This window comes from Lichenostomus cassidix, chromosome 7, assembly GCF_008360975.1.
Source record: "Lichenostomus cassidix isolate B80296 chromosome 7, HeHo_3.0, whole genome shotgun sequence".
Taxonomy (NCBI): Eukaryota; Metazoa; Chordata; class Aves; order Passeriformes; family Meliphagidae; genus Lichenostomus; species Lichenostomus cassidix.
Window position 1 is genome coordinate 22506591 of NC_139488.1, and position 19742 is coordinate 22526332.

The 19742-nt window shown below is 57.9% G+C and overlaps 2 protein-coding genes and 1 long non-coding RNA gene across 3 annotated transcripts; 1 reads left to right on the forward strand and 2 right to left on the reverse strand.

Moving 5' to 3' along the window:
- Positions 1 to 486: 486 nt before the first annotated feature.
- On the forward strand, positions 487 to 8318 carry FEV (FEV transcription factor, ETS family member). Its single transcript, XM_085066762.1, has 3 exons — positions 487 to 2352; positions 3338 to 3412; positions 5844 to 8318. The coding sequence occupies exons 1-3, from the start codon at positions 2301 to 2303 to the stop codon at positions 6353 to 6355; spliced, it is 639 nt and encodes a 212-aa protein (XP_084922888.1). The 5' UTR covers positions 487 to 2300; the 3' UTR covers positions 6356 to 8318.
- On the reverse strand, positions 1011 to 5711 carry LOC146434768 (uncharacterized). The gene is made up of 2 exons (XR_014853500.1): positions 5585 to 5711; positions 1011 to 3843 (listed from the first exon to the last, which is right to left on the reverse strand). It is a non-coding gene; the product is annotated as an uncharacterized LOC146434768 (long non-coding RNA).
- Positions 8319 to 13700: 5382 nt separating the features above from the next.
- Positions 13701 to 15726, reverse strand: CDK5R2 (cyclin dependent kinase 5 regulatory subunit 2). Its single transcript, XM_085066761.1, has one exon. It carries the CDS (start codon positions 15561 to 15563, stop codon positions 14601 to 14603), a length of 963 nt encoding a protein of 320 aa, XP_084922887.1. The 5' UTR covers positions 15564 to 15726; the 3' UTR covers positions 13701 to 14600.
- Between the last annotated feature and the right edge of the window lie 4016 nt (positions 15727 to 19742).

Below are 19742 nucleotides of genomic sequence, written 5' to 3' on the forward strand. Positions count from 1 at the left end.
GCTCCACATGGACATAGGGCTTCCCAGCTCTTGGGACCTCACATTCCCTGCCCTTCTGCACACTCTGACCCCAGGTCACCCAAAGCTCCCCGTCCACTCACAGCCCCCTTTAAGCCCCCAATTCACCGGCTTTCCCAGGAACCCAGGAGTCCCCCTCTCCAGTGCCCTCCAAAGTACCCCCATCTCCAGCTCCTGCAGCCCTCACCCTACTTTTCAGCTTGATCCAAACTGCACCCCCACCCTCTCCCCACTCTGGGCTGATGCAGAGTTCCTCAGCCCAGACCCCCCCTCTATACCCTCCACTATGCAGGTTTGCTGGAGCAGTATCATGGTCACTCAGGCTACCAGGAGAGAATATGTTGGTGGGTCTGGCATGCTCCTCACCTCATCCTGCTGTCTCCGGGGCTTGTTTTCCGTTGCCTGCGTTTTGTTTCAGTGACTCAGGCAGCGAAAGCAAGTCTGGGAGGCTGCGGAGCCACTTCTGGGAGAGCTGCACTTGGGGGGCTGGGGAGGTGAGGGGTGTGGGGAGCAGCCAGGACTTCTGGGCTGCACAGAGTTGGACACCCCACTGAGGGGTTCTGGGGAGCTCAGGTGATAAACTGGGGGAAGAGAAACTTTTTAAGGGCTGTTACATCCAAACAGGATTGGTGGGGAATTACTGGGGGAGTACCATGGTCTCTGCTCATGTCTCCCCTTGCCAGCGTCTGCTCTTTGTCTGTGATGGAGGTGGGCAGCAGAGGTGGAGCACCTGGAGCAGAGGTGGAGCTCATTAACCAAGGGATCCCCTGTTTCCTAACACTTTGGACACCCTCTGACAAGAGGAGCCACAAGCCCTGTTGGGCTGTGCCAACCCGACTGAGCATCACTCCCCTTGGGCTGCAGCTTCTTCGGCAGGGCACATTTTGGCTGCAGTATAAATAATGACAGTGAGTCTGGCATGGCCATATCCTGGTTTCCATCAGGTTCACATCTTGCAATGATCACTTTCAAGAAAGGAGCTAAATCTGGTATAAGAGCTCGTCCTTTTACCAGACATCAATGAAACACCACAGGAGAAGTTGAGAGCTTGGCTGTACAGTGTTGGACTCATGGAGCAGAAGTGGTGACAGCTGCTGGCACGTTGCCTGGCTGCTTCAAGCTGTGGGATCCTGTGGAGGGACCATTCTTGACCCAGGGGACAGAGGCTCTGACAGCAGCCCACAAGTGCATAGAGCAGCTGGAGCCATGAGTGATGGGGAAAAACCTGGCCAGATGTGTCTTTTTGGAGTGGGGATCACCTTTCTCCGTTACAAGTTTCTCCACGACATGCCCTCCTGCCTTCAGAACATACCCAGGGCTGCCTAGGACAAGCAGGTGAAGATGGGGCCATCCTGGTTTGTGTGGGTGTTGGGGGTTACCCAGCTTCTACAGATTCTAATAAAGATGTCCAACAGATTGGGACAGGGCTGGGTGCTGTGGGATGGTCACAGGTTTAACTGTCCCTGAGGCACAGACTGTTCAGAAGGGCACGGAAGAGCCAGGGAGGTGGCAGAGCTGTGGTATGACCTGGTGCCACCAACGGCTGGACATGCACTTACCCATCCCGAAGCTCTGGGCACTGCAAAGGAGCCCCATCACCAGCGTCCTGGAGGTGGAGTGACCTGGTGGGGACCCAACTGGCCTACCCCAGGGCTATGGGAACTCCAAGGAGACCCCAGGACTGTGCTGATGATGCTGGAGCTGGGGAAGGGGCAGGCACGGACCCCCATGGCAGCAGCACAGTGGCTCGGAGAGTCAGACGCCAGGGGGACAATGGAGATGGTGACGCCGAGGCGGTGCAGCGAGATGCAGGGGTCCGGGGCGATGCCGGCCGATGGCGGGTCGGGAAGCAGGATGCTGGCGGGAGGCCGGGCCCGGGCAGTCTCCAGGCAGTGTCCGAGCCCGCTCCCAGCTGGGATGTCAGCGCCGTGTTTGCGAAGAGTTAAGGAGGCGGAAGAGGCAGGAAGCGGCCCGAGCCGCTCTCCATAGAAACCCGCGGCCGTGATTAAAGTCTGATGCGGGCCCGATAGCGGGGGCAGGCGGGGGGGGGCAGCGCCCGCTTTAATTACAGCGGAGGAAATTGCTGGAGCCGGGGCCCCAGCCCCTGCGAGTTGCCTGGAAACTCCCCACTCCCCCGCCTCCCCCGGCCCCTGCCCGTCCCCTGCCCGTCCCGCTGCCATTTATTCGCCATCAGCTGCTCCCTGATAAAGTGGAATAATAATAATAATAATAGGGGCAGGAATATTAAAACATGCAGCCCGCGGGCCGCCCCCACAGCTGCCATGAGACACGGCACCGGAGCGGTGCCACTGCTGCTCAACATGTACCTGCCAGGTACGGGCGGATCCCTCGGCCGCTGCCCCACCGCAGCGCCGTGCGCCGCACAGCACCCAGCCCCTGCCCGCCCTGTTCCGCTGAGGCCCTGGGGTTCTCTTCTGCCCCGTCTCCTTCCAGCGCCCACCCTGTATCCCTTCTCCCTCTGTCCATTCTCTCCTCCTGCCTTCCAGCGCCACAACCATCGCTTCCTCTTTCCTTCCAGCTGCCACAGCCTTCCACACCCGCACACTCATCTTCTCATCCTTCATCCACCCACCGTCACCCTTTCCTTCCATCTCTCCATCCATCCTTCTTTTCTTCCAACTCATTTTTCCACCCACCCACCCTTCCCCTGTACTTCCATCCATCCATCCTTCCACCCCACCCACTTGTCTCTGCATCCCCCTTTCCATCCCTGCTACCAGCCAACCCCTCCATCTACCCTCTTGTCCCTGCCACCAAGCCTGTTTTCCCATCATCTTACCCATTATCTGCCCTTCCTTCCATCCATCCACCTCTCACACTTTCTTTCCTTCATCTACCCATTCATCATCCTCTCTTCTGTTCTTCCATCCATCCACCCATTTCCTTCCTTCCATCCTTCTATCCATCTCTCCATTTATCTCTCCTTTCCACAGCGGTCCACTCCCCAAATGCCTACAGACATCCTTCCTTCCACCCGCCGCTCCTGTCACCCATCCTGCCACCCACCCGCCTCCTCTCCCTTTCCCCCTGCCCCACAGCTCTCTCCCTCACTCCCTCTCTCCTCCCTACCCCAGCCCACGGGATTTTCTATTCCTATTTAAAAGCTTCCCCGGCTGGGTCGGAAATCGGATTTCCTTTTTCCTGGACGCGTTTCCTGGCTTCGCCGCAGCGGCGGGGCAGGCAAGGGGGAGCGGCCGGGGGCTGCGGGGACGCTGCCCGCAGGTGGGCGCTGAGGGGTCGCGGTCCCTCCTGGCTCCAGCCCTCCCTCCACCCCACCCGCGCCCCTTTTTTCCCCCAGATCCAGTCGGGGAAACTTTGTTCAAAGACGGGAAGAGCCAGGCGTGGGGGTCTCTCAGCCCCGGCGTGCAGAAAGGTAAGAGCACCGCTGCCCAATCCCCTGGACAGGCCCCGGTCCCCTCGGCCGGCACGGAACGGGGACCGCCGGGACACTCTCATTCTTCCCCGCGCAGCAGCCACCGGGGACCCTTTCCCGTCCCTGTGCCGGGCACTGCCCATGCGGGACATGGCCACCACGGAGCCCCCGTTCCCTGCTGCTGTCAGCGCCTCGGGTTGGGAGCATCCTGCCGCCAATTCCCACGGGGGAAGCCGCGAGCCCCGACGGTCGGAAGACCCCGTCCCGTGGCATCAGAGGGGAGCGGGATACTCATTCCCCCGAGCCCCGCAGCGGGGAGAGTGCGGGGTCCTAGCTCCGGTCTCCCAGGTGCTCCGGGACATCCGACGGGGAGAGAGCTGCCAGCCGTCCCGGGATTGGGGCGGGCTAATCCGGACTCGGGAGAATCATTCCTGCGAGTGGAGAGTAGCGTTGAGACATCATCCGTGAGGGAGCTGCCAGCGAAGTGCTGGGGCTCGGGCAGGGCTGGGAAGTGATGGGTCCCCGGGAGCCCGAGCCATCCATCTGGAGAAAACCACACTGCAGTCACAGGCATCGGCCAGTGCTGGGCAGGGAGCAGCCTGGAGCCTGCTGGAGAGTGCAGCAGCACTGGGCATCTTGTGGCCAGCACTGTACTCTTTGGGCCGTGTAGCTTGCCTGTCTGCAAGGAGACAGGGACCAGGGGAGTTCCAAGCAGGAAAAGGGAGCCCTGGTTTAGTGGTGGGAGGGGAAGAAAAGCTGGAACTGGGGAGACCCTTTTGCCTCTGTACTGCAGATTCTGCCCAGCCATACTCTGAGCACTGTGCTGCAGTGAGAAGGATCTTTTTGGATCCCTGGATATTTCCTTAGGGAGCTCTCAGGTGCATTATCTTGGCATCCTGCGGCAGGCAGGATTGAGCCCCACCACCCCACCCAGCTGCACCCCTGAACACCTCCCTGACCTCCTTGCATGGGGTGGAACACCCACGGGTGGAAGCTTGCTGGAGCCCAGGGTGGGGGTGGTGGGGATGAAGAAGAGGCAAGGGCTGTTGATGCACCCTAATGAGGAGAGATCCCCCACCTTGGTCCCAGGATGGAGAACTAGGAAATACAACACTTTGGAAAGATCTGGGCTCAATTGCCTGCACCAGGATGTCTGAGGGGGTTTTGGTGGAACGGGGATGGATGGGGAATGGCTGTTCCCTGCTGCTTCTAGAGCAAGAAATAGGGAGCACCAGATAAAATAGGTGGGTCTAAAACAAGCAGAATAAAGTGGTTCTTTGGGGGAAATGTAGCAGACCTGCAAGACTGCCTGCTGCAGAGGTCATGGATGCTAAACCTCTGCATAGGATCCAAGCATCTTTAGACAAAATAATGGTAGAAAAGCACAGGGATAACTGCAAAGGCACATCCTCTGCTCTGGAAAGAGATTGTGCTGCAAGGGCTGGCATCAGGAGCAGGGATGTGCAGGGGTTGCAGCTCAAAGAAGGCAGAGTGGAGTGTCTAGGTAAGTGCAGGGCTGCTCTGCAGGGTGGCCAGGTCCCAGCAGTAGGACTGCTCCTTGCCCAAAGGTTCAGGGTCCCACTCTTCTCATGACCTCTGGCCAGACTCGATGGAACATGTCCTTGTGCCTCACCATGTCCAGGCTCCAGTGTGTGCACAGCCTGGCACAGGGACACCTCAGGCACCCACCGAGGATACTCCTCAGTGCAAGCTGCAGATGCAGTGACCATGGCTCAGAGAGGACCTTTTTCCTCTGAAAATAAGGAACATCCCTGGTGCCTGATTCAAAGCCTCAGGAGGTTTCTGCCATGCCCTCATCTCTCCTTCCCCTATTCTTATCTGTCTGTGGCTCTCTGGGGTGTAGTTCAGGTCAGTGTTGCACCCTGACTTGAGTTCATCACAGAGACACCTGTGCAGGGCACAGTGTTCCTAGAGCAGGGGCTGTGCTGTGACACCAGCCCAGTTTCAAGCAGACATGGCAGTGGGGAATATTTGTGTTGGGATAGATCTGTGTTCTGCCAGGATATCTCCTTCTTGGGGCTGCCGATAAAAGAACAAGGCCATGTCCTCACACAAAAACAAATGAGCTGTTATTCATCTTCAGTGGGGTGTGAATGTGGGTGGAAGGGATGGGGAGACCCTGGATCCAGACCCTCTGCAACCTGTGCTGACCTCTGAGCACTCCTACTGCATCCCAAGGTGCAGGGGCATCTTCTCCCCCTCATGTCTGAGGTGTAGGATGGGGTCAGCATGTTGCAAAGTAGTTACTATCTTATGTGTCTCTAAAGCAGGGAAGACATGATGAAGTGCAGCCAAAACCTGGTTGCGGGAGGGAGCAACATAGCAGTGGGTCAAGGGGATTGGGGCACATCCTGTACCTCACCTTGTGCCCTGGGAAGGAGTTTTAACTCTCTGGGTCCCGGCCTTGCAGGCAGCGGGCAGATCCAGCTGTGGCAGTTCTTGCTGGAGCTGCTTTCGGACCGGGCCAACCTGAACTGCATCGCCTGGGAAGGCACGAACGGGGAGTTCAAGCTGATCGACCCTGATGAGGTGGCGCGGCGCTGGGGCGAGCGGAAGAGCAAACCCAACATGAATTATGACAAGCTGAGCCGGGCACTGCGCTACTACTATGACAAGAACATCATGACCAAGGTCCATGGCAAGCGCTACGCCTACAAGTTCGACTTCCACGGGTTGGCACAGGTGTGCCAGCCAGCCACTCCTGATCACACTCTCTACAAATTTCAGGGCAACCTGGCACCGCTGCCCTTCTCGGGCATCTCCAAACTCAACCTCATGACCTCGGGAGTGACACCAGCTGGCTTCTCCTACTGGCCTGGCTCCAGCCCATCCCTCTACCCTGGGCATGGGCTCCAGCCCTCAGCCCCATTCAGCGCCATGGCAGCCTCCCACCTCAACAACATGAACAACCATTACCATTAGAGGCTCAGCAGTGCCAAGTGGACACTCCTTGTCCCTGGCAGCATGGGGCTGTGGAGTTGGGAAGCTCAGTGGGGAGGGATGGGGATGGGATTGTGCCCTGCTCTCACTTGCTACCTTTTAGATTTGGAGTGGTGTGGGAAATGGGGGGGTGCTTGCAGGCTAGCTGGGCTGGTTCTCTGACATGGGTGGTTGGAGGAGAGAAGCCATCTAAATTTAAGATGTGGAAGTATCCATGATCCTGGGCACAGATATGGATACCTAAAGCAGGGTATGAATGGAAGGAAAATCCATGGCTTTCTCTCCTGGCAGGGACTTTGCCCCACTTTTCCTTTGCAACATACTGCCCACTCCATGAATATCCTTAGCTCTGCCCCCAGCCTGTGGCTGCCCTCCCCATTCCCTGCAGAGGGGAGCTGGGGCTCCAGGGCAGCTGTGTCCATGAATGAGAGTCCCACTGAGCAGGGACAAGGAAAGAGGACCTCCCTTGACCACTTGGTCCCCTTACCTTTGTCTCCAAAGACTTCCTTTCTGCCTTCCCTTCTACACTTGCTGCCACTGCTTCCTTCAGACCTCAGGAGGTCTTGGTCTGGAGAGCAGATGCTCTTCATGGGTTCATTCATGCCCAGGCCAGGGCTCTGTGGTTGGAGGTGCCAGGGACAAGTGTGGGGAGCACTGCCAGTCCTCAGGGCAAGGCCAGAGCCTAGAGGCAGCATAGCCTGGTCTCTGCAACTCTGCCCTCTCTCCAGTGCCTGAGGATCACACCACAGACGGTCCCTGACACCCTGCACATGAGCCTGTGTCCTGCTCATCACTTCCAAGATTTATGTAACAGTTTTACTCCAGCTTTAGCCCCTCTCATGCAGGGCTTGGTGGGACACCCTCCAGAACTGGGAATATCCCCAGGGACAAGGCAGGGTGGGCAGTGGAGCAGAAGAAGGGATGACAGCAGGACTGGGAGCCCCAGGCACCAAGGGACAGCCCTGGATCTCTTCCCCTGGGCTCATGGAGCTGCCCCCATCCTCTGGAGCAGGACTTTGGCCCAGTGGATGCAGAAGTGGGGCATGCTGAGCTCCGCACTGGCTGGGGGGTGGGATTGGTCTTCAATAAAACAGAGAGGTGCTGTGACCTGTGTCCTCTCCTGTGTGAAGGGAGCTGGCAAGACGGGGAACCATTCAGCCAATCCTCTCCCAGCTGAGCCAGAACACCTTCAGGGCTGGGGTGGGAAGGATGTTGCCACTCTCTACATTACCTTTCTGCCACGCATCACCTCTGGTTCTCACAACCCTCAAGAGATAGCACAGAGATGGAAACCTCTGGGTTACTTGAGACATCGCTCCAGGGAAGCCATATATGCTGTTCTCAGGCTCCCAGGCTTGCAACAGGGATCAAACTGGCTGTGTAGGGCGAGTCACACAACTACCCAGCCCATGGAGGGGGTGATCAGCCCCCACCTCCTCTCCCTTCACACTCCAGATCACAGCAGTTTCCAGATCTGGGAGCTCCATACTGCCCCTTCTGCATCCCTCCAGGGTCTGGTCAGTCTTATAGCCTCAGTGGCATCTGCTCCAATGCATTCTCACTGCCCTAATCAGCTTAAGAGAGTGGGATCTGATGTCAGTGTGTCCTCTGGGGAGAGCTCAGGCTGTGAAGTGGGGGGGCCTGATGCTGCTAGCAGAGAGCCCCTGTATGCAAAAGGAGTTGCAGGGACTGTGGGGGGCTATCCCTGCCTCTGGGGTTTCTGAGTGTGGCACAGCCTGGTTCCCAAGGACGGTAGGAGGTGAAGTGAGGGGAAAGGAGTAGTTACCACCACGCAACCAGCATCGAGATAGGCTGGAGACACCCCCCTGCCCCCAAGTTTAGCTTTGCAAGGACAAAATGGGGAAAATGGCTACAGCTGGCTCCATCAGAGACTAGACAGAGGGCTGTGCCCTCGCCGGGGGAGCCTGCTTCAGGGCTTAGGTAACTGCATGACGCAGGGCAGGACACGGATTAAGGGATGTGGGTCACTAGTAGCTCCTCCTTTTCCCCCCCACTTCCCGTCCCTCTGCCAGTGTCTGCACCAGGGAAGCCCAGGTGAGTCCAGCCCCTACCTCACGCCCTACCCTGCAGTCCAGATCCTTGATGGATTGAGGAGGGGCACGCTAGGGAAAAGGAGGGACTTACCTTTTCGGGAGAGGGAGGGCCACAGCACACACCCAATGCAACAGGCTGCAGCTGAGGGCTTGCTTCGCTCTGCTCTGAGCTCACCTGGCACAGTCCCAGCGCTCTGTCCCCAGGGTGCCACGCCAAAAGCCAGGCACCAGCCCTGCACTCCCCAGGGATGCCAGTCAGGATGGAAGTGGGGGAGGACACCCATGCGGGACTGCACCAGCGATGCTCTTGCCTGCCTGAGGATGCAGCCGGTGTCACCATGGCAACTCGGGATGCTCCCATCCCCAAGCCCCCCCTGGGAGCCACCTCTCTTCACGACATGTTGAGCTTACCGGAGGGGTGAACAGAGCACCACCTTCACCCATCGCAACCTCCCTTCTCCCCAGAGCCCTATCTGACCCAGTCCACCAGCAGTGCTGCTTTCTGCAGTTTTCTTCAGTCACTAAAACCACCGTCTCAGAGCAGACTGCAGCAAAATCCTGCCAATGGGCAAGCAGGGCCGAGCCCGGCACAGCTCCTCGTGGAACATCATCCCTGGCCCTGACCAGGGGTGCTCAGCCTGGGGGCAGATGGGGGAGCACCGTCTCTGGCAGTGGGGCACACCAGCTGGTGAAGAGCCTGTTTTATGTGGCTGACAGCTGCACCCAGTGCACCCATGCGCTCCCAACCTACCTGTGGGAGTCTTTGGGTGCCCTGTGCAGGGTGAGATGGGGAACACAGTTCCAAAGGGCTTCAGCCTGGGAAGAGTGAGAGAGCAGAGCACATGGGCTGGCAGATCCTTCTGCTGCCCTCTGATTAAAGGAAGAAGGATTTTTTATTTTCCTACTAAAAAAAAGAAATATAAATGTATCTTTGTATCTAGCTTTTCTTAGCTGGCAAGAGGGCTTCCCTGACCTCAGTTGCTTGCCAGCATGATGGAGACCCCTGCAACTTCACCAAAACCTTCCAGCCCCCCAGTAATGGATCAGAGGGGGAATGGAGTAGCCCCTCTCTATTTTTCATGAAGTCATGCTGCTACTTTCTTCATTTCTTATGCTGGGAAGAGCCTTTGCAGCACAGCCGGGCCATGTCTGCCCTGGGGGCACAGTCTGCCTCCTTGCCCACTCCTGCAGCCTCTCCAGCTCTCCCAAATCCCACCTATTTCCTTCTCTCTGCACCCCAGCTCTGCTGGCTCTTCAGCCCCCTACCCCCAAGCTGCTGACTCACATCCTCTCTCCAGATGCCATCTTCCTTTGGCCTGGCTCCCTGCAAAGTGCTTCATGAGTTAGTGTGGCTCAGCCAGAGCCTGCAGGTGCAGGCAGTCATTCTCCAAAACCCAGTGTCAGGTCCCTCCATGGAACCAATCATGATACTTCCAAAAGATGCTTTCTCCACATTTGGCAATGTGCTGAGGGCTGGAGCTGTACTGCCACCATAAACCCAAACCTTGTCCCTGTTGCCACCACCTCTCTGGTGCCCATTGGAGCTGCCAGGGAGAGTGTCCTGGTGCCACTGCTGCCCAGCTGCACACTGAGACCTTGGTGTGGACTTTGAAGGCAGGAGCTGAGTAGCAGGAGGACGGGATTAATGTGCTAATGCCAGATTATGCTCTAATGCAGGACTTCTGATGAGGGAGCAGTCCCTGGTCCAGTCCAGTGGGCACTCACTCCCTGGGGCAGACTGCACAGCTGCTCTGAGCCACAGCTTGGTCCTGCCTGACTGTCCCCTGAGGAGCTCAGCCCTCAGGGGTGACAAAGGACTGTGAGACGGGCAGGGGACGCAGCACAGGGAAACCTGCATTTTCATCTCAGTGAGCTGGAGGTAATGACCCAGACTATAAAGCCCTGGCCCTCTGCTTTGCCAGGCTCTGTGGCAGCAGAATTAACCATCACAGCAGGGGCTCCAAGGTTGCCCTTCCTCCTCACCTGCCCCAGCTTCCTGGCACAGAGCTGTCCCCAGTCTGTGCTCCTCAGTTCCAAATTCACCAGCCAGGCAAGGTTACAGGCCATGCTTTGACTACAGTGGGAGCCAAATTCTCTGCCATCCTACCTCCCTGAGTCTCATGCCTGCCACTGGGCCACCCGAGGCACAGGCAGAGCTCTTGTAGGTTCTTACCCAGCCTGGATGTGTCTCCCATCAGATGAGACCCCGTGGTGGCATCCTGCCTCTCCCTGGGTACAAATATCTCATCAGCCAATTTAGTCTGGGACCTATCATGATCTCTCTGCCATTTGCTGCAATCTCCCTGGGTCATTTTGTCCATGTATTCCCCCACAGAAACCCCACCAGCAACTGTGACTGCAGTGCCATGGAGCAGAGAGGGAATCAGAAACCTGCACCCACAAATCATCCCCATTTCAGCAGAGTAGCAACAGCCTAAAGATGCAATGGAGCCAGTGTTTGAGCAGCTCCCACAGAGGAAGAAGAGAGTCCTCCCACTTCCATCTGCCTCGAGGAACATGTTATCCATCATCCTTGCAGGCAAACGAAGAAAGGCTTGTGCAGAAAGCTGGGCCAAGGCAGGTCATTCACCAGCCATGCATGTGCTGGGTCTGCATCATCCAGAATATTTTCCTCCCATGGAGCATCTCCAAGTCATTCAGGGGGATGATGACAGCTCTTAATAGCAAAACCACAACTTCCCTGCTGTTTGTCTGACAGGAAGAGGCAAAGCTTACCAAGCTGCCTGCTCCAGCTGCCCATCACTGCTCCATGCCCCAGTGCCATGGCCAGCTCATCTAGCCCATGGAGTTTGCTTTACAGACAGAGCAGTCAGGCAAGGGAAGTCCCACAGAGCTGTTTTTCCATGACTTCAGGTAGAAACTCTCTTTTTCATGTGTGACTGTGCATCCTTGGGACCCACTGCCACCTGGGGTGCCTCTAGCAGCCCCATGCACCTTTGGGAAGGAAGCGCTATAGCCTGAGAAAAGACCTCCTTGGGGCAGGAGGGGCAGAACCCACTGCCAGTTGCAGTACCCACCTCCTCTGCTGCAGCATGGAGCAGATGGGACATCCATTGTGAGGCATGGAAAGGAGATGTGTTGCTACTGGAGGAATTTCAAACTAGGAAAGTACTGGGATCTCACACCTGGGTCCCTGTGGTGATTGATCACTGACTTGACCCTGCTGTTCTACCTCCAAGTCCCAAACCCCGTGTGAATTCTCCCATCCCTGCAGCCCCAGACACTGCTGGGTCCTTGGCTGGCAGCACAGGGGGCTTCCCACCCCCTCCCGAGAAGGTCTCAGTCTTTCATTGCTCCTCAAGGAGCACTTGTGCCTGTGGGGATCACAAGTTTGGGGATAAGCTCTATCCATTCCCCTTGCTGCTGCCCAATAGCTGGCTCCTGAGTGCAGACCATCAATCATGCAGCAGCACAGGGGTCTGGCAGGTCAAATCACACAGTCCTTAAGAGGGGAAAACCAAGCTCCCAAGTGTGTCTAAGATTCCCACCCTCAGTACCCAGCCCTTCTTGTGTTCCCTCGCTTGTCCCCTCTGCCTTGTGGGGAGCAGAAGGCTCCCAGGCAAGGTATTAGTGCTCTCCCTGTCTCACTCCCCCCAGCAGCTGTACAAGGTCCTTTGGGAGAGGGAAAACCAGACGTCTCCCTCCCTCCTGTAAGGCTCTGGCTGAGACAATGATGCATATTTACATGCACGGGAGCATCTAAGCTCCTCTCGCATTCCTTGACATTTCCTGAGACTCCAAGCTGTCTTCAATTACCAGTCTGCAATTAGCTCTTCCTAAATCCCCCAATGAGGCCTAGTACTCTTAATCAATGAAACACAAGGGAGGAGGGGAAGGACATGGCCTCACTGCAGCTGGAAGCATTTTAAAAGACTGGGGCTTGAAGCTGGGATAACCCTGTGAATGTCTCTAAGGAGATCTGTAGGGTGGGAAAATCCTCCAGTGATGGGAGGTTGCTTAGCTCTGGGGAGGAGGATCTATAAAGCCCCACAGCTAGAGATACAGACCACTGGACAAACACCACAGCTCAAGGGGGAAACAGCTGTCACCAACGGCTCAGATGTTACCCTGTGGTGCAGCAGACCACCTTGCTGGATTCATCTCACTGTGCCTCAGTTTCCCTCTCTGCAAAACGCTGATATGGGAGAGTCAGAGCTCTCCCAGCAGCCCCATAGGAGCTCTAAGACTCCAGTTCCACCCATTTAAGCCAGAGTTACCTTCCTCAGGACAAGATGTGGATATGGCCAAATTTGGGGTGAGTTGTGAACGCATTGTGGCCCAGGCAGCTCACCACAAGGTCACATGAATGTCAATCTAAAGGCAGGGACAAGAGCATCCATTAGGAGAGGGAGGACGGGAGCAGCATCGGTCTTGGTGCATTTACACAGCCATGGAAAAGCCTTGCACAGCACCCTGCCAGGTCAGCCCCCGTCATAGGGACATCTGTGCTGTCTTCCTGGCAGCACAGCTTTGCCTGAATGAGCCAGATTGGGCCTAATTAGCAGCTCTGCTGATGCACACAAAGGTAGAGAGAATCCAGCTTACCCTCCATGACCTGCAGAGCCAGCACAGCTCTTCCCAGCTGAGGGGAGCCCGAATGCCTGGCTCAGAGGGACTGTGAAGCACTTGATGCAGACCCCAACCAGTGAGCATGTGCGGCAGCTTCTGCTAAAGAAGTCCTGGCAAATTCAGTACCCTGAAGCATAGCAACCAGCTTTAAAAAAGGCAAAGCTTTCCTGTTCTCCACCCCTCTCCCTGGGGGTCTGCAGAAGCACAGGGCTGGTAACAGGGATAGCAGCACAGCTCCCACAGCCTGCTGCTGCCAGGGAAGGGAGCCCAGCCCTGCAGAGCAGCAATGGGGAGTAAGGAGGTGAGGGAGGGCATGGCTTTAGGAAACCTAAAGCTAAATTAAATTTAAAAAAAAAAAAAAAAAGAAAAAAAGGAGGTGACATGAACAGTGGCATGCTGTTTGAATTTGGTGCAGCAGACAGGCATCAGGAATTTCCATCTGGAATGGAGAAGGCCAGGAGAGCTCACAAGGGTCCAAGAGACGCTCAGACGGACCAGGACTGGCCTTGGGCATAAAGAGGGGTGAAATTCTGACCCCAAATTCACACTGGGGAGCAAAACCCCCTTTGGAAACCAGGACCCCCCATCCCTCTTGGGGAGGAGAGGGCCAGGAGCTTGAGGTGCTACCCGAATTGCCCTTGCACCCCACAGCCCAGCAAGTCCAGGAGCCATCACCAGGCCCATCCAGGCCACCTCTTTATTCTCCAGTGAAGCAAAGCAAGAGGAGAGGAGAACCCCCTCCCATAGCAGGCCCCCTCCCTTTGGGCACCCTAGACCTCCTCTGGCACAGACCCCTCTTCCCGCAGCAAGCCAAGGTGGGGGAGACATCACCCCTTGTTTCGGGGGGCGCCCTGGGGGGGATTTACTCGCGGGGAGGGGCGTGGGCGTCCGTCCCCCCCCCCAGCAGCTCGAACAAAGGGGCATGCGGGCGGCTCCTGCGGGGTGAGGGGCAGAGTCGCCCATGCTGGGGGAGGCCCATAGACCACACGTGGGCGGGGGGGTGAGGGGAAGGCATCGCCCACAACACAGAAGCCCCCCCAGCCTTGCCCGCAATCCCCGCCTTTGTCTGCTCAGGCGCGGCAGCTCCAGCACCACGGACAGCACCGGGAGCGCGGCGGAGGTGCGGAGCGGCTCTGCCCGCCGGGGGGCTCGTTCACATGCACCCTCTGCCTGGGGCACCCGCCACACCCCAAAATCCCCCCCGAACCCTCCTGCCCCCGACCCCCACATCCATTTTTTCAACCCTTTTTTCTAGAGAAAACGCATCCAGGAACCTCCACTCCTCCGCAGCCTCCCCCTCCCCCCTTCGCGAAGGTGGGAGGGACACCAATCCCCCTCCCCGGTCTTCGCCGCCGCCTCGGTGTTCCGGAGCGCAGCCCCCAGCTGGGGTTGGAGGCGGGGGAGGGGGGCAGCCGGATCCGGAGCAGGGAGGGTCCAAGCAGCGTCTCTGTGGAACTGACGGCCGGGGAAGGGGGAAGGCGAGGAGGATGCGGAGGGAGGGGGGGAATCCGACAGTCCTTCGCCTCCCCCGCCCCTCGGTGCGCGGCCCCTTCCGCCCCCGGCGCCGGGGGCCTGGTACCTCCCTAACGGTCCAGGCTGATCGTCCAGTGCTTGGACCCGTCTCCGCCCTCGCCCTCGCTCTTGAGGTCCTGGAAGAGTTGCGTGAAGTAGTGCGGATCCGCGTTGATTCGCAGCATCTTGGCGCTGAGGCGCTGGATGATGCCCAGGCAGCGCTCCCAGAAGCGCCCCTTGTCTCCCTCCACCAGGAAGGGCTTGAGCGGATAGGAGATCTCGTTGCCCATGTAGGAGTAGGCGAGATAGAGGCAGGTGAGGAAGGCGGCCTGCAGCTCGGCCTGGCTCCCGATGTCTTCGCCCCGCAGCGCTTCCCGGCACAGCAGGTAGACGAACACCAGGTTGGCCGGGGTGATGAAGCCCTGGTCCTGCCAGCCCTGCAGCAGTAGAGAGCGGTCCACGCTGCGGAACCAGGAGATGAGCTCGCCGGGGCTCAGCTCCTTCAGGCGGTAGCAGCGGCGGCACACGAAGTCCCCCAAGCAGCGCAGCAGCTCGCCGGTAGATGCCTGCACCACCACGCGGCGCGGAGACCCCGGGGGGCGGCTGCCGGCCGGCGGCGGTGGCGGCGGCGGCTTTCCCCCGCCGGAGCCCGGGTGCAGCTCCTGCGGCGCCGAGGGCACGGTGGGCACCGGCACGGCCAGCGGGCCCTGCTTGGCACCGTCGGCCGGCCCCACCACCGATTTGCGCAAGTTCTCGCGGTTGCGCTGCACCACCAGCGGGTCGGGCTGGCCCGTGGCCCCCCCCGGGGCCCCGCCGCTAGGCTTCGGCGTCACCTTCTTGGTGCTTTTCTTCTTCTTGGCCGAGGCGGCCACCAGCCGCTTCCAGGTGAGCGCCGAGATGAGCACGCCGGGGCGCTTCAGCCGGCTCTCGCCCTTGCCCGGCACCCTTCCCGGCGCCTTGTCGGCCAGCAGCCCCCCGCCGCCGCCGCCCTTGCCCGAGGAGGCGGCGGGGGAGAGGGAGAGCACCGTGCCCATGCTAACGCCGAGCGGGACGGGCGTGCGGGGGCCGGGGCGCCGGCACCGCCCATAGGAGGCCGGGAGCTGCGGGGGAGGCGGCCCGCACCGGGGCCGCGGTGCCCGAGGATGCTCCGCCGCGCCCGCTCTGGGCTCCGCGCCCGCCGCTGCAGCCAGCCGCGGCCCCGCCGCTCTCCGCCTCCCGGCCGACAGCCAATCGCAGCCGCACGGCGCCCCGGTGCGCCCGCCCCTCGCCGGTGGGCGGTGAGGGGGGAGAGCGCGGCGCGGCTTTGCCCGGCGGCCACCGCCCCGGCGTGACCTTCACCGATGGGGGGCTCGTTCGGTGCGCCCGCCAGGGCGGGCGGGCTGGGACCTGGGATGCTGTCAGTCCTTTGTGTGGGGGACGTGGGGAGGCTCCTGGGGGAGCCCAGAGGAGAGGGGACACGGGAAGGGTCTAGGGACGGCTTCTGAACTCGGCTGTTCTTGCCAAGTCCTGCTCTGTTTTCTTTCCTACAAGGAGAGGGATGAACCTTCCCAGATCAGCAGAGCCCCCAGCCCCAGTAGTGCTAGGGGAACACGGCAGGGAAGAAGAGCCTTTGAAAATGCCAGAGGAGAGGCTGAGGAGGTGTGAGGGTCAAGAAGAACGTGTGCTCAGAAGGCAGCTGGAGAAGGCTTGGGGTGGGTGCAAGGCTGGCTGTGACTACACAGCCAATATGAAAGGTTTAGGCTTGGTGGGCAGCCTCACCTCTTCTGAGGACCAGCCCAACCCTGGGCTTGGCTCCACAGGGAGTCAGAGGGTGCCGCAGGAGAGCACTCCTATGACCTGCAAGCATGGGGTCCCTCACCCACCCTGCCTCTTCCCACTCAGCTGTGGAAGGGAGATTTACCACCAGGCTGACAGCCACCATCATCAGGCCAAACTCAGGGACTTGGGAGAAATGGGAAGAGACCTCCTCCATGTTTCCAAGGCAAGACCAGCCAGCCCTGCTGCCCAAAGCTCCCAGACTCTCAGGGAAGGAGGGGAGGGAAGAAATGCTGCACTTCTGAATCATTGCAAATGGTGTGCGATAAACCAGCCATGTGCATGTGCATAGACACTGCTTCTCTCTCTATGGATCTGAGCATGCCATAGATGTTGTTGCCTCTCTGCTCCACGCAGGAAGATCCCCCTTGTATTTCTCATTAACTGCAGCCCTGATTTCTATGATAGGTGCCAGGCATCCATTAGGAACAAAACGCCCCAGTTGCAGGGATTGGTCCCGCATACAAAACACTAGGAGAGGCAGCTGGGAAAGGTTTCAGGGAAAATGTCTCAACCATGCATTTTGATACAGCATTTTATGTGTGAAATGAACACATGTCATTGCCAGAATGTAGCTGCTGCTGGATGGATCCAGGCTAACAGGCAGTAATGAATTATCAACTGGGAGGAGCCAAGCCAGCCTCCCCTCTCCCCTCCCCACTTCCTCCTGCACTGCTGATCCTGGAGGTGTTTGCAATGAAAGCGCAGGCTCGGAGCCATATTCCAGGCTCCTAGGCTGGCCTCCCTATGCTTGGGGCTGACTTGCCACATCTAGGGGCAGGGCAGAGGCTATACCCTCCGGGCCATGGCAGTGAAGAAGAGCAAAGTCGCATTCCCACATACCCTGCACTGTGGTCAGCCACCATCCCTGCAGTGGGATCTGCAAAGAACAGGCATGTGTACACACAGACCCTCAGATACAGAGGTTTGCTTTGGGAGTGGCCAGAACCAAAGTGGATCTGGGCCAGCATTACCTACTCAAGGCCAGCTTAGGCTGGGCTGAAGGAACCATAAGGATTTGGTAAAGGGGTATAAATACAGAGGAAGAAAATCAGGACAGAGTTGCTGACAACAATTAAGTCAGTGCCTTTAGATATACATAGCTGTTTTCAACCTAGCTGAGAAGATGGAGGAGTCCTAGGGAGGGGATGGGAAGGAGCTTGTTGTCTTTGCTCTCTTTGCATGTTTAAAGATTTTCTGGTGTGCACATACTGATGGTGTCTCATCACAAACCCGCAGCTGAATTTTTCAGGTGAGGAAGCAGAGACCTTTCTGCATACTACTTGCCCCTGTTGAAGTAAAATTGCTTTCAGATCTCTTCACCAGAAACACATGAAACCTCCCCCACCTTGTGTGAGCTCTCTTAAACTGGCTTCCCAGGACTCATTCAGAAAGGCCATTCATATTTAGTAGTGATGAGCTGGACTTCACAGCACAGGCCAGAGAGTTCCCCAGCCCTGGATGGACTTGTGTGCTGCATGCTGCTTGGTGTGTGTGCACCTCCTACCACTCCCAGGAGGGGAGATTTGGCTGAGGCCTCTTTAAAAATCCAGCTCAGGGCTGTTCAGTGATGCAGCTTGAGGCCTCAGCTATGAGCAGCAGAAGAGCTCCAGGGCATTATTCCCTTCTTGCTTGCAGCTTGTGTCCTGCTGCGGCAGCAGCTCTGGGGTAGGGGAGGTCAGTGAGCCTGTAGTTCTTCTCCCAGACAGCCTTGCTGACAGTGGCAAGAGCTTCCTGCAAGCATTATGGAATTACCCAAGCCCTACAAGAACAGCAGGATGTTTCTTAGGTGGGTAAAGAAGCAGCTTTGCAGCTTACATGCAGCTGCACTTCCACGTGAAAAAGGAGGATCTTTTCCCCACTCTTTAGTTTTATTTTTCAGGCTCAAGCCCTGAGGCTGGCAGGCAATGATATACGACAAACTACATCCTTGAGGCCATCTCTGCTTGGCCTCTTTCTTGGTCAGCTGGCAGGGAAAGGCACAAAGCAGGAGGAAAGGGCAGTATTTCCTTTCCCCAAAGAATCTGGGTTCCTGCCTCAGGCAGCAGGAATGACATGCCCTTGGATGAAAGGGAAGAATGAAGTAGGACTTCAGGCACAGCCGATCTCAAAGCCTCAGAGTTCTGCCCTTGGCCAAATCTTCAGCTGCTGGTGGGGAGGATTTGCAGGGACACTGCTGGCACACACACATTCTCTGTGATGAAGTGTCACTCTAGCAGGGCAACACATACTTCAGTGACATGCTAGTACCAACAAAGGGATGGTTTCTTGTCCAGGCCCCTAATCTGGACTATGTAAAGGGACATCCCTGTCCTGAATCAGGCGTGTTCCAGATGGGAAGTTGGAGCACTCTGGCTCCCAGAACAGCTGACGGAGCTCTGGGAATGGAGACAGGTAGGAAAACAGCAGCACCAGAGGAGAGAAGCAGGTGTAAAACCAGGCAGTAGTGTAAAAAATCTTTGAGAGAGGTAGTACTGACCTGCAGGATCCCCATAGTTCCCTATGGGTGCCTGACAGTCTCCCACTCTGCTTCAGCTGACCTGAGCCTCCCACCACACAGAGCTGTGCAGCTCTGCCTGCCTGGTTCAGGTAGGAATGTGGGGGCAGCTCAGGCCTTGGCTAAGCCCATGCCAACTGTCGCATCCTCTCCAAACTGTCTCTGGCATGATGTTGCCATGCTGGGGCTCTGGCTCAGAAATGCATAAGATCGCAGCCTGGGGCAGGGCAGCTCTCCCAGCACCCCCATGACATAAAAGGCATTTTGGAGGATCCAGGGCCCCCTAGTCAGCTTCCTTCCAGGCTACCGAGCTATTGCGTATGGGCTTTGTGATGGGTCCTGGCTGAAAGCAGTTGGCACGTCCTCCTGCCTGCTCCAGAATGATGAATGAGCATGTGTTTGCTGGCTGGCTAGAGCTGTTCTTTAATAGCTCACTTGCTGTGCCGTGGTCTGTCTGTACTGGCAAAGGCAGGCAGGGAAAAGGACTATCTCCCTGGCAGCAGCTGGCTAGCCAGCTCCTGCACTGCTTTACCCATGGAGACAGAGCTCAGTCTCAGTACATCTCTCAGTGAGTGGGTCTGACAGCCCTCCCCAGGCTCCACAGCAAACAGCTTTCAGCAGAACTCCTGCCTGTTGGGAGCCCTGGGGCTGGGAAGCCTAAGGGGACCTGGCTGGCAGGTAGTCTGCAGTGTATGGGGAGGGGAACCAGCTTGTGCATCTGAGGACCCCAAGCCAGGCACCTCTCCCTTTTCCATTTCGGATTACCCTCCACCCATCCTCTTCCCAGCCCACAAGGGCAGGGGGCCACAGCTTGTGGGTCCACAGACACTGAAGCTTTCCCTGAAAAACCTGCTTAGTGTGGCTCAGGGTGGGGAGCAGTGCCTACCTAAGGTGGCTGGAG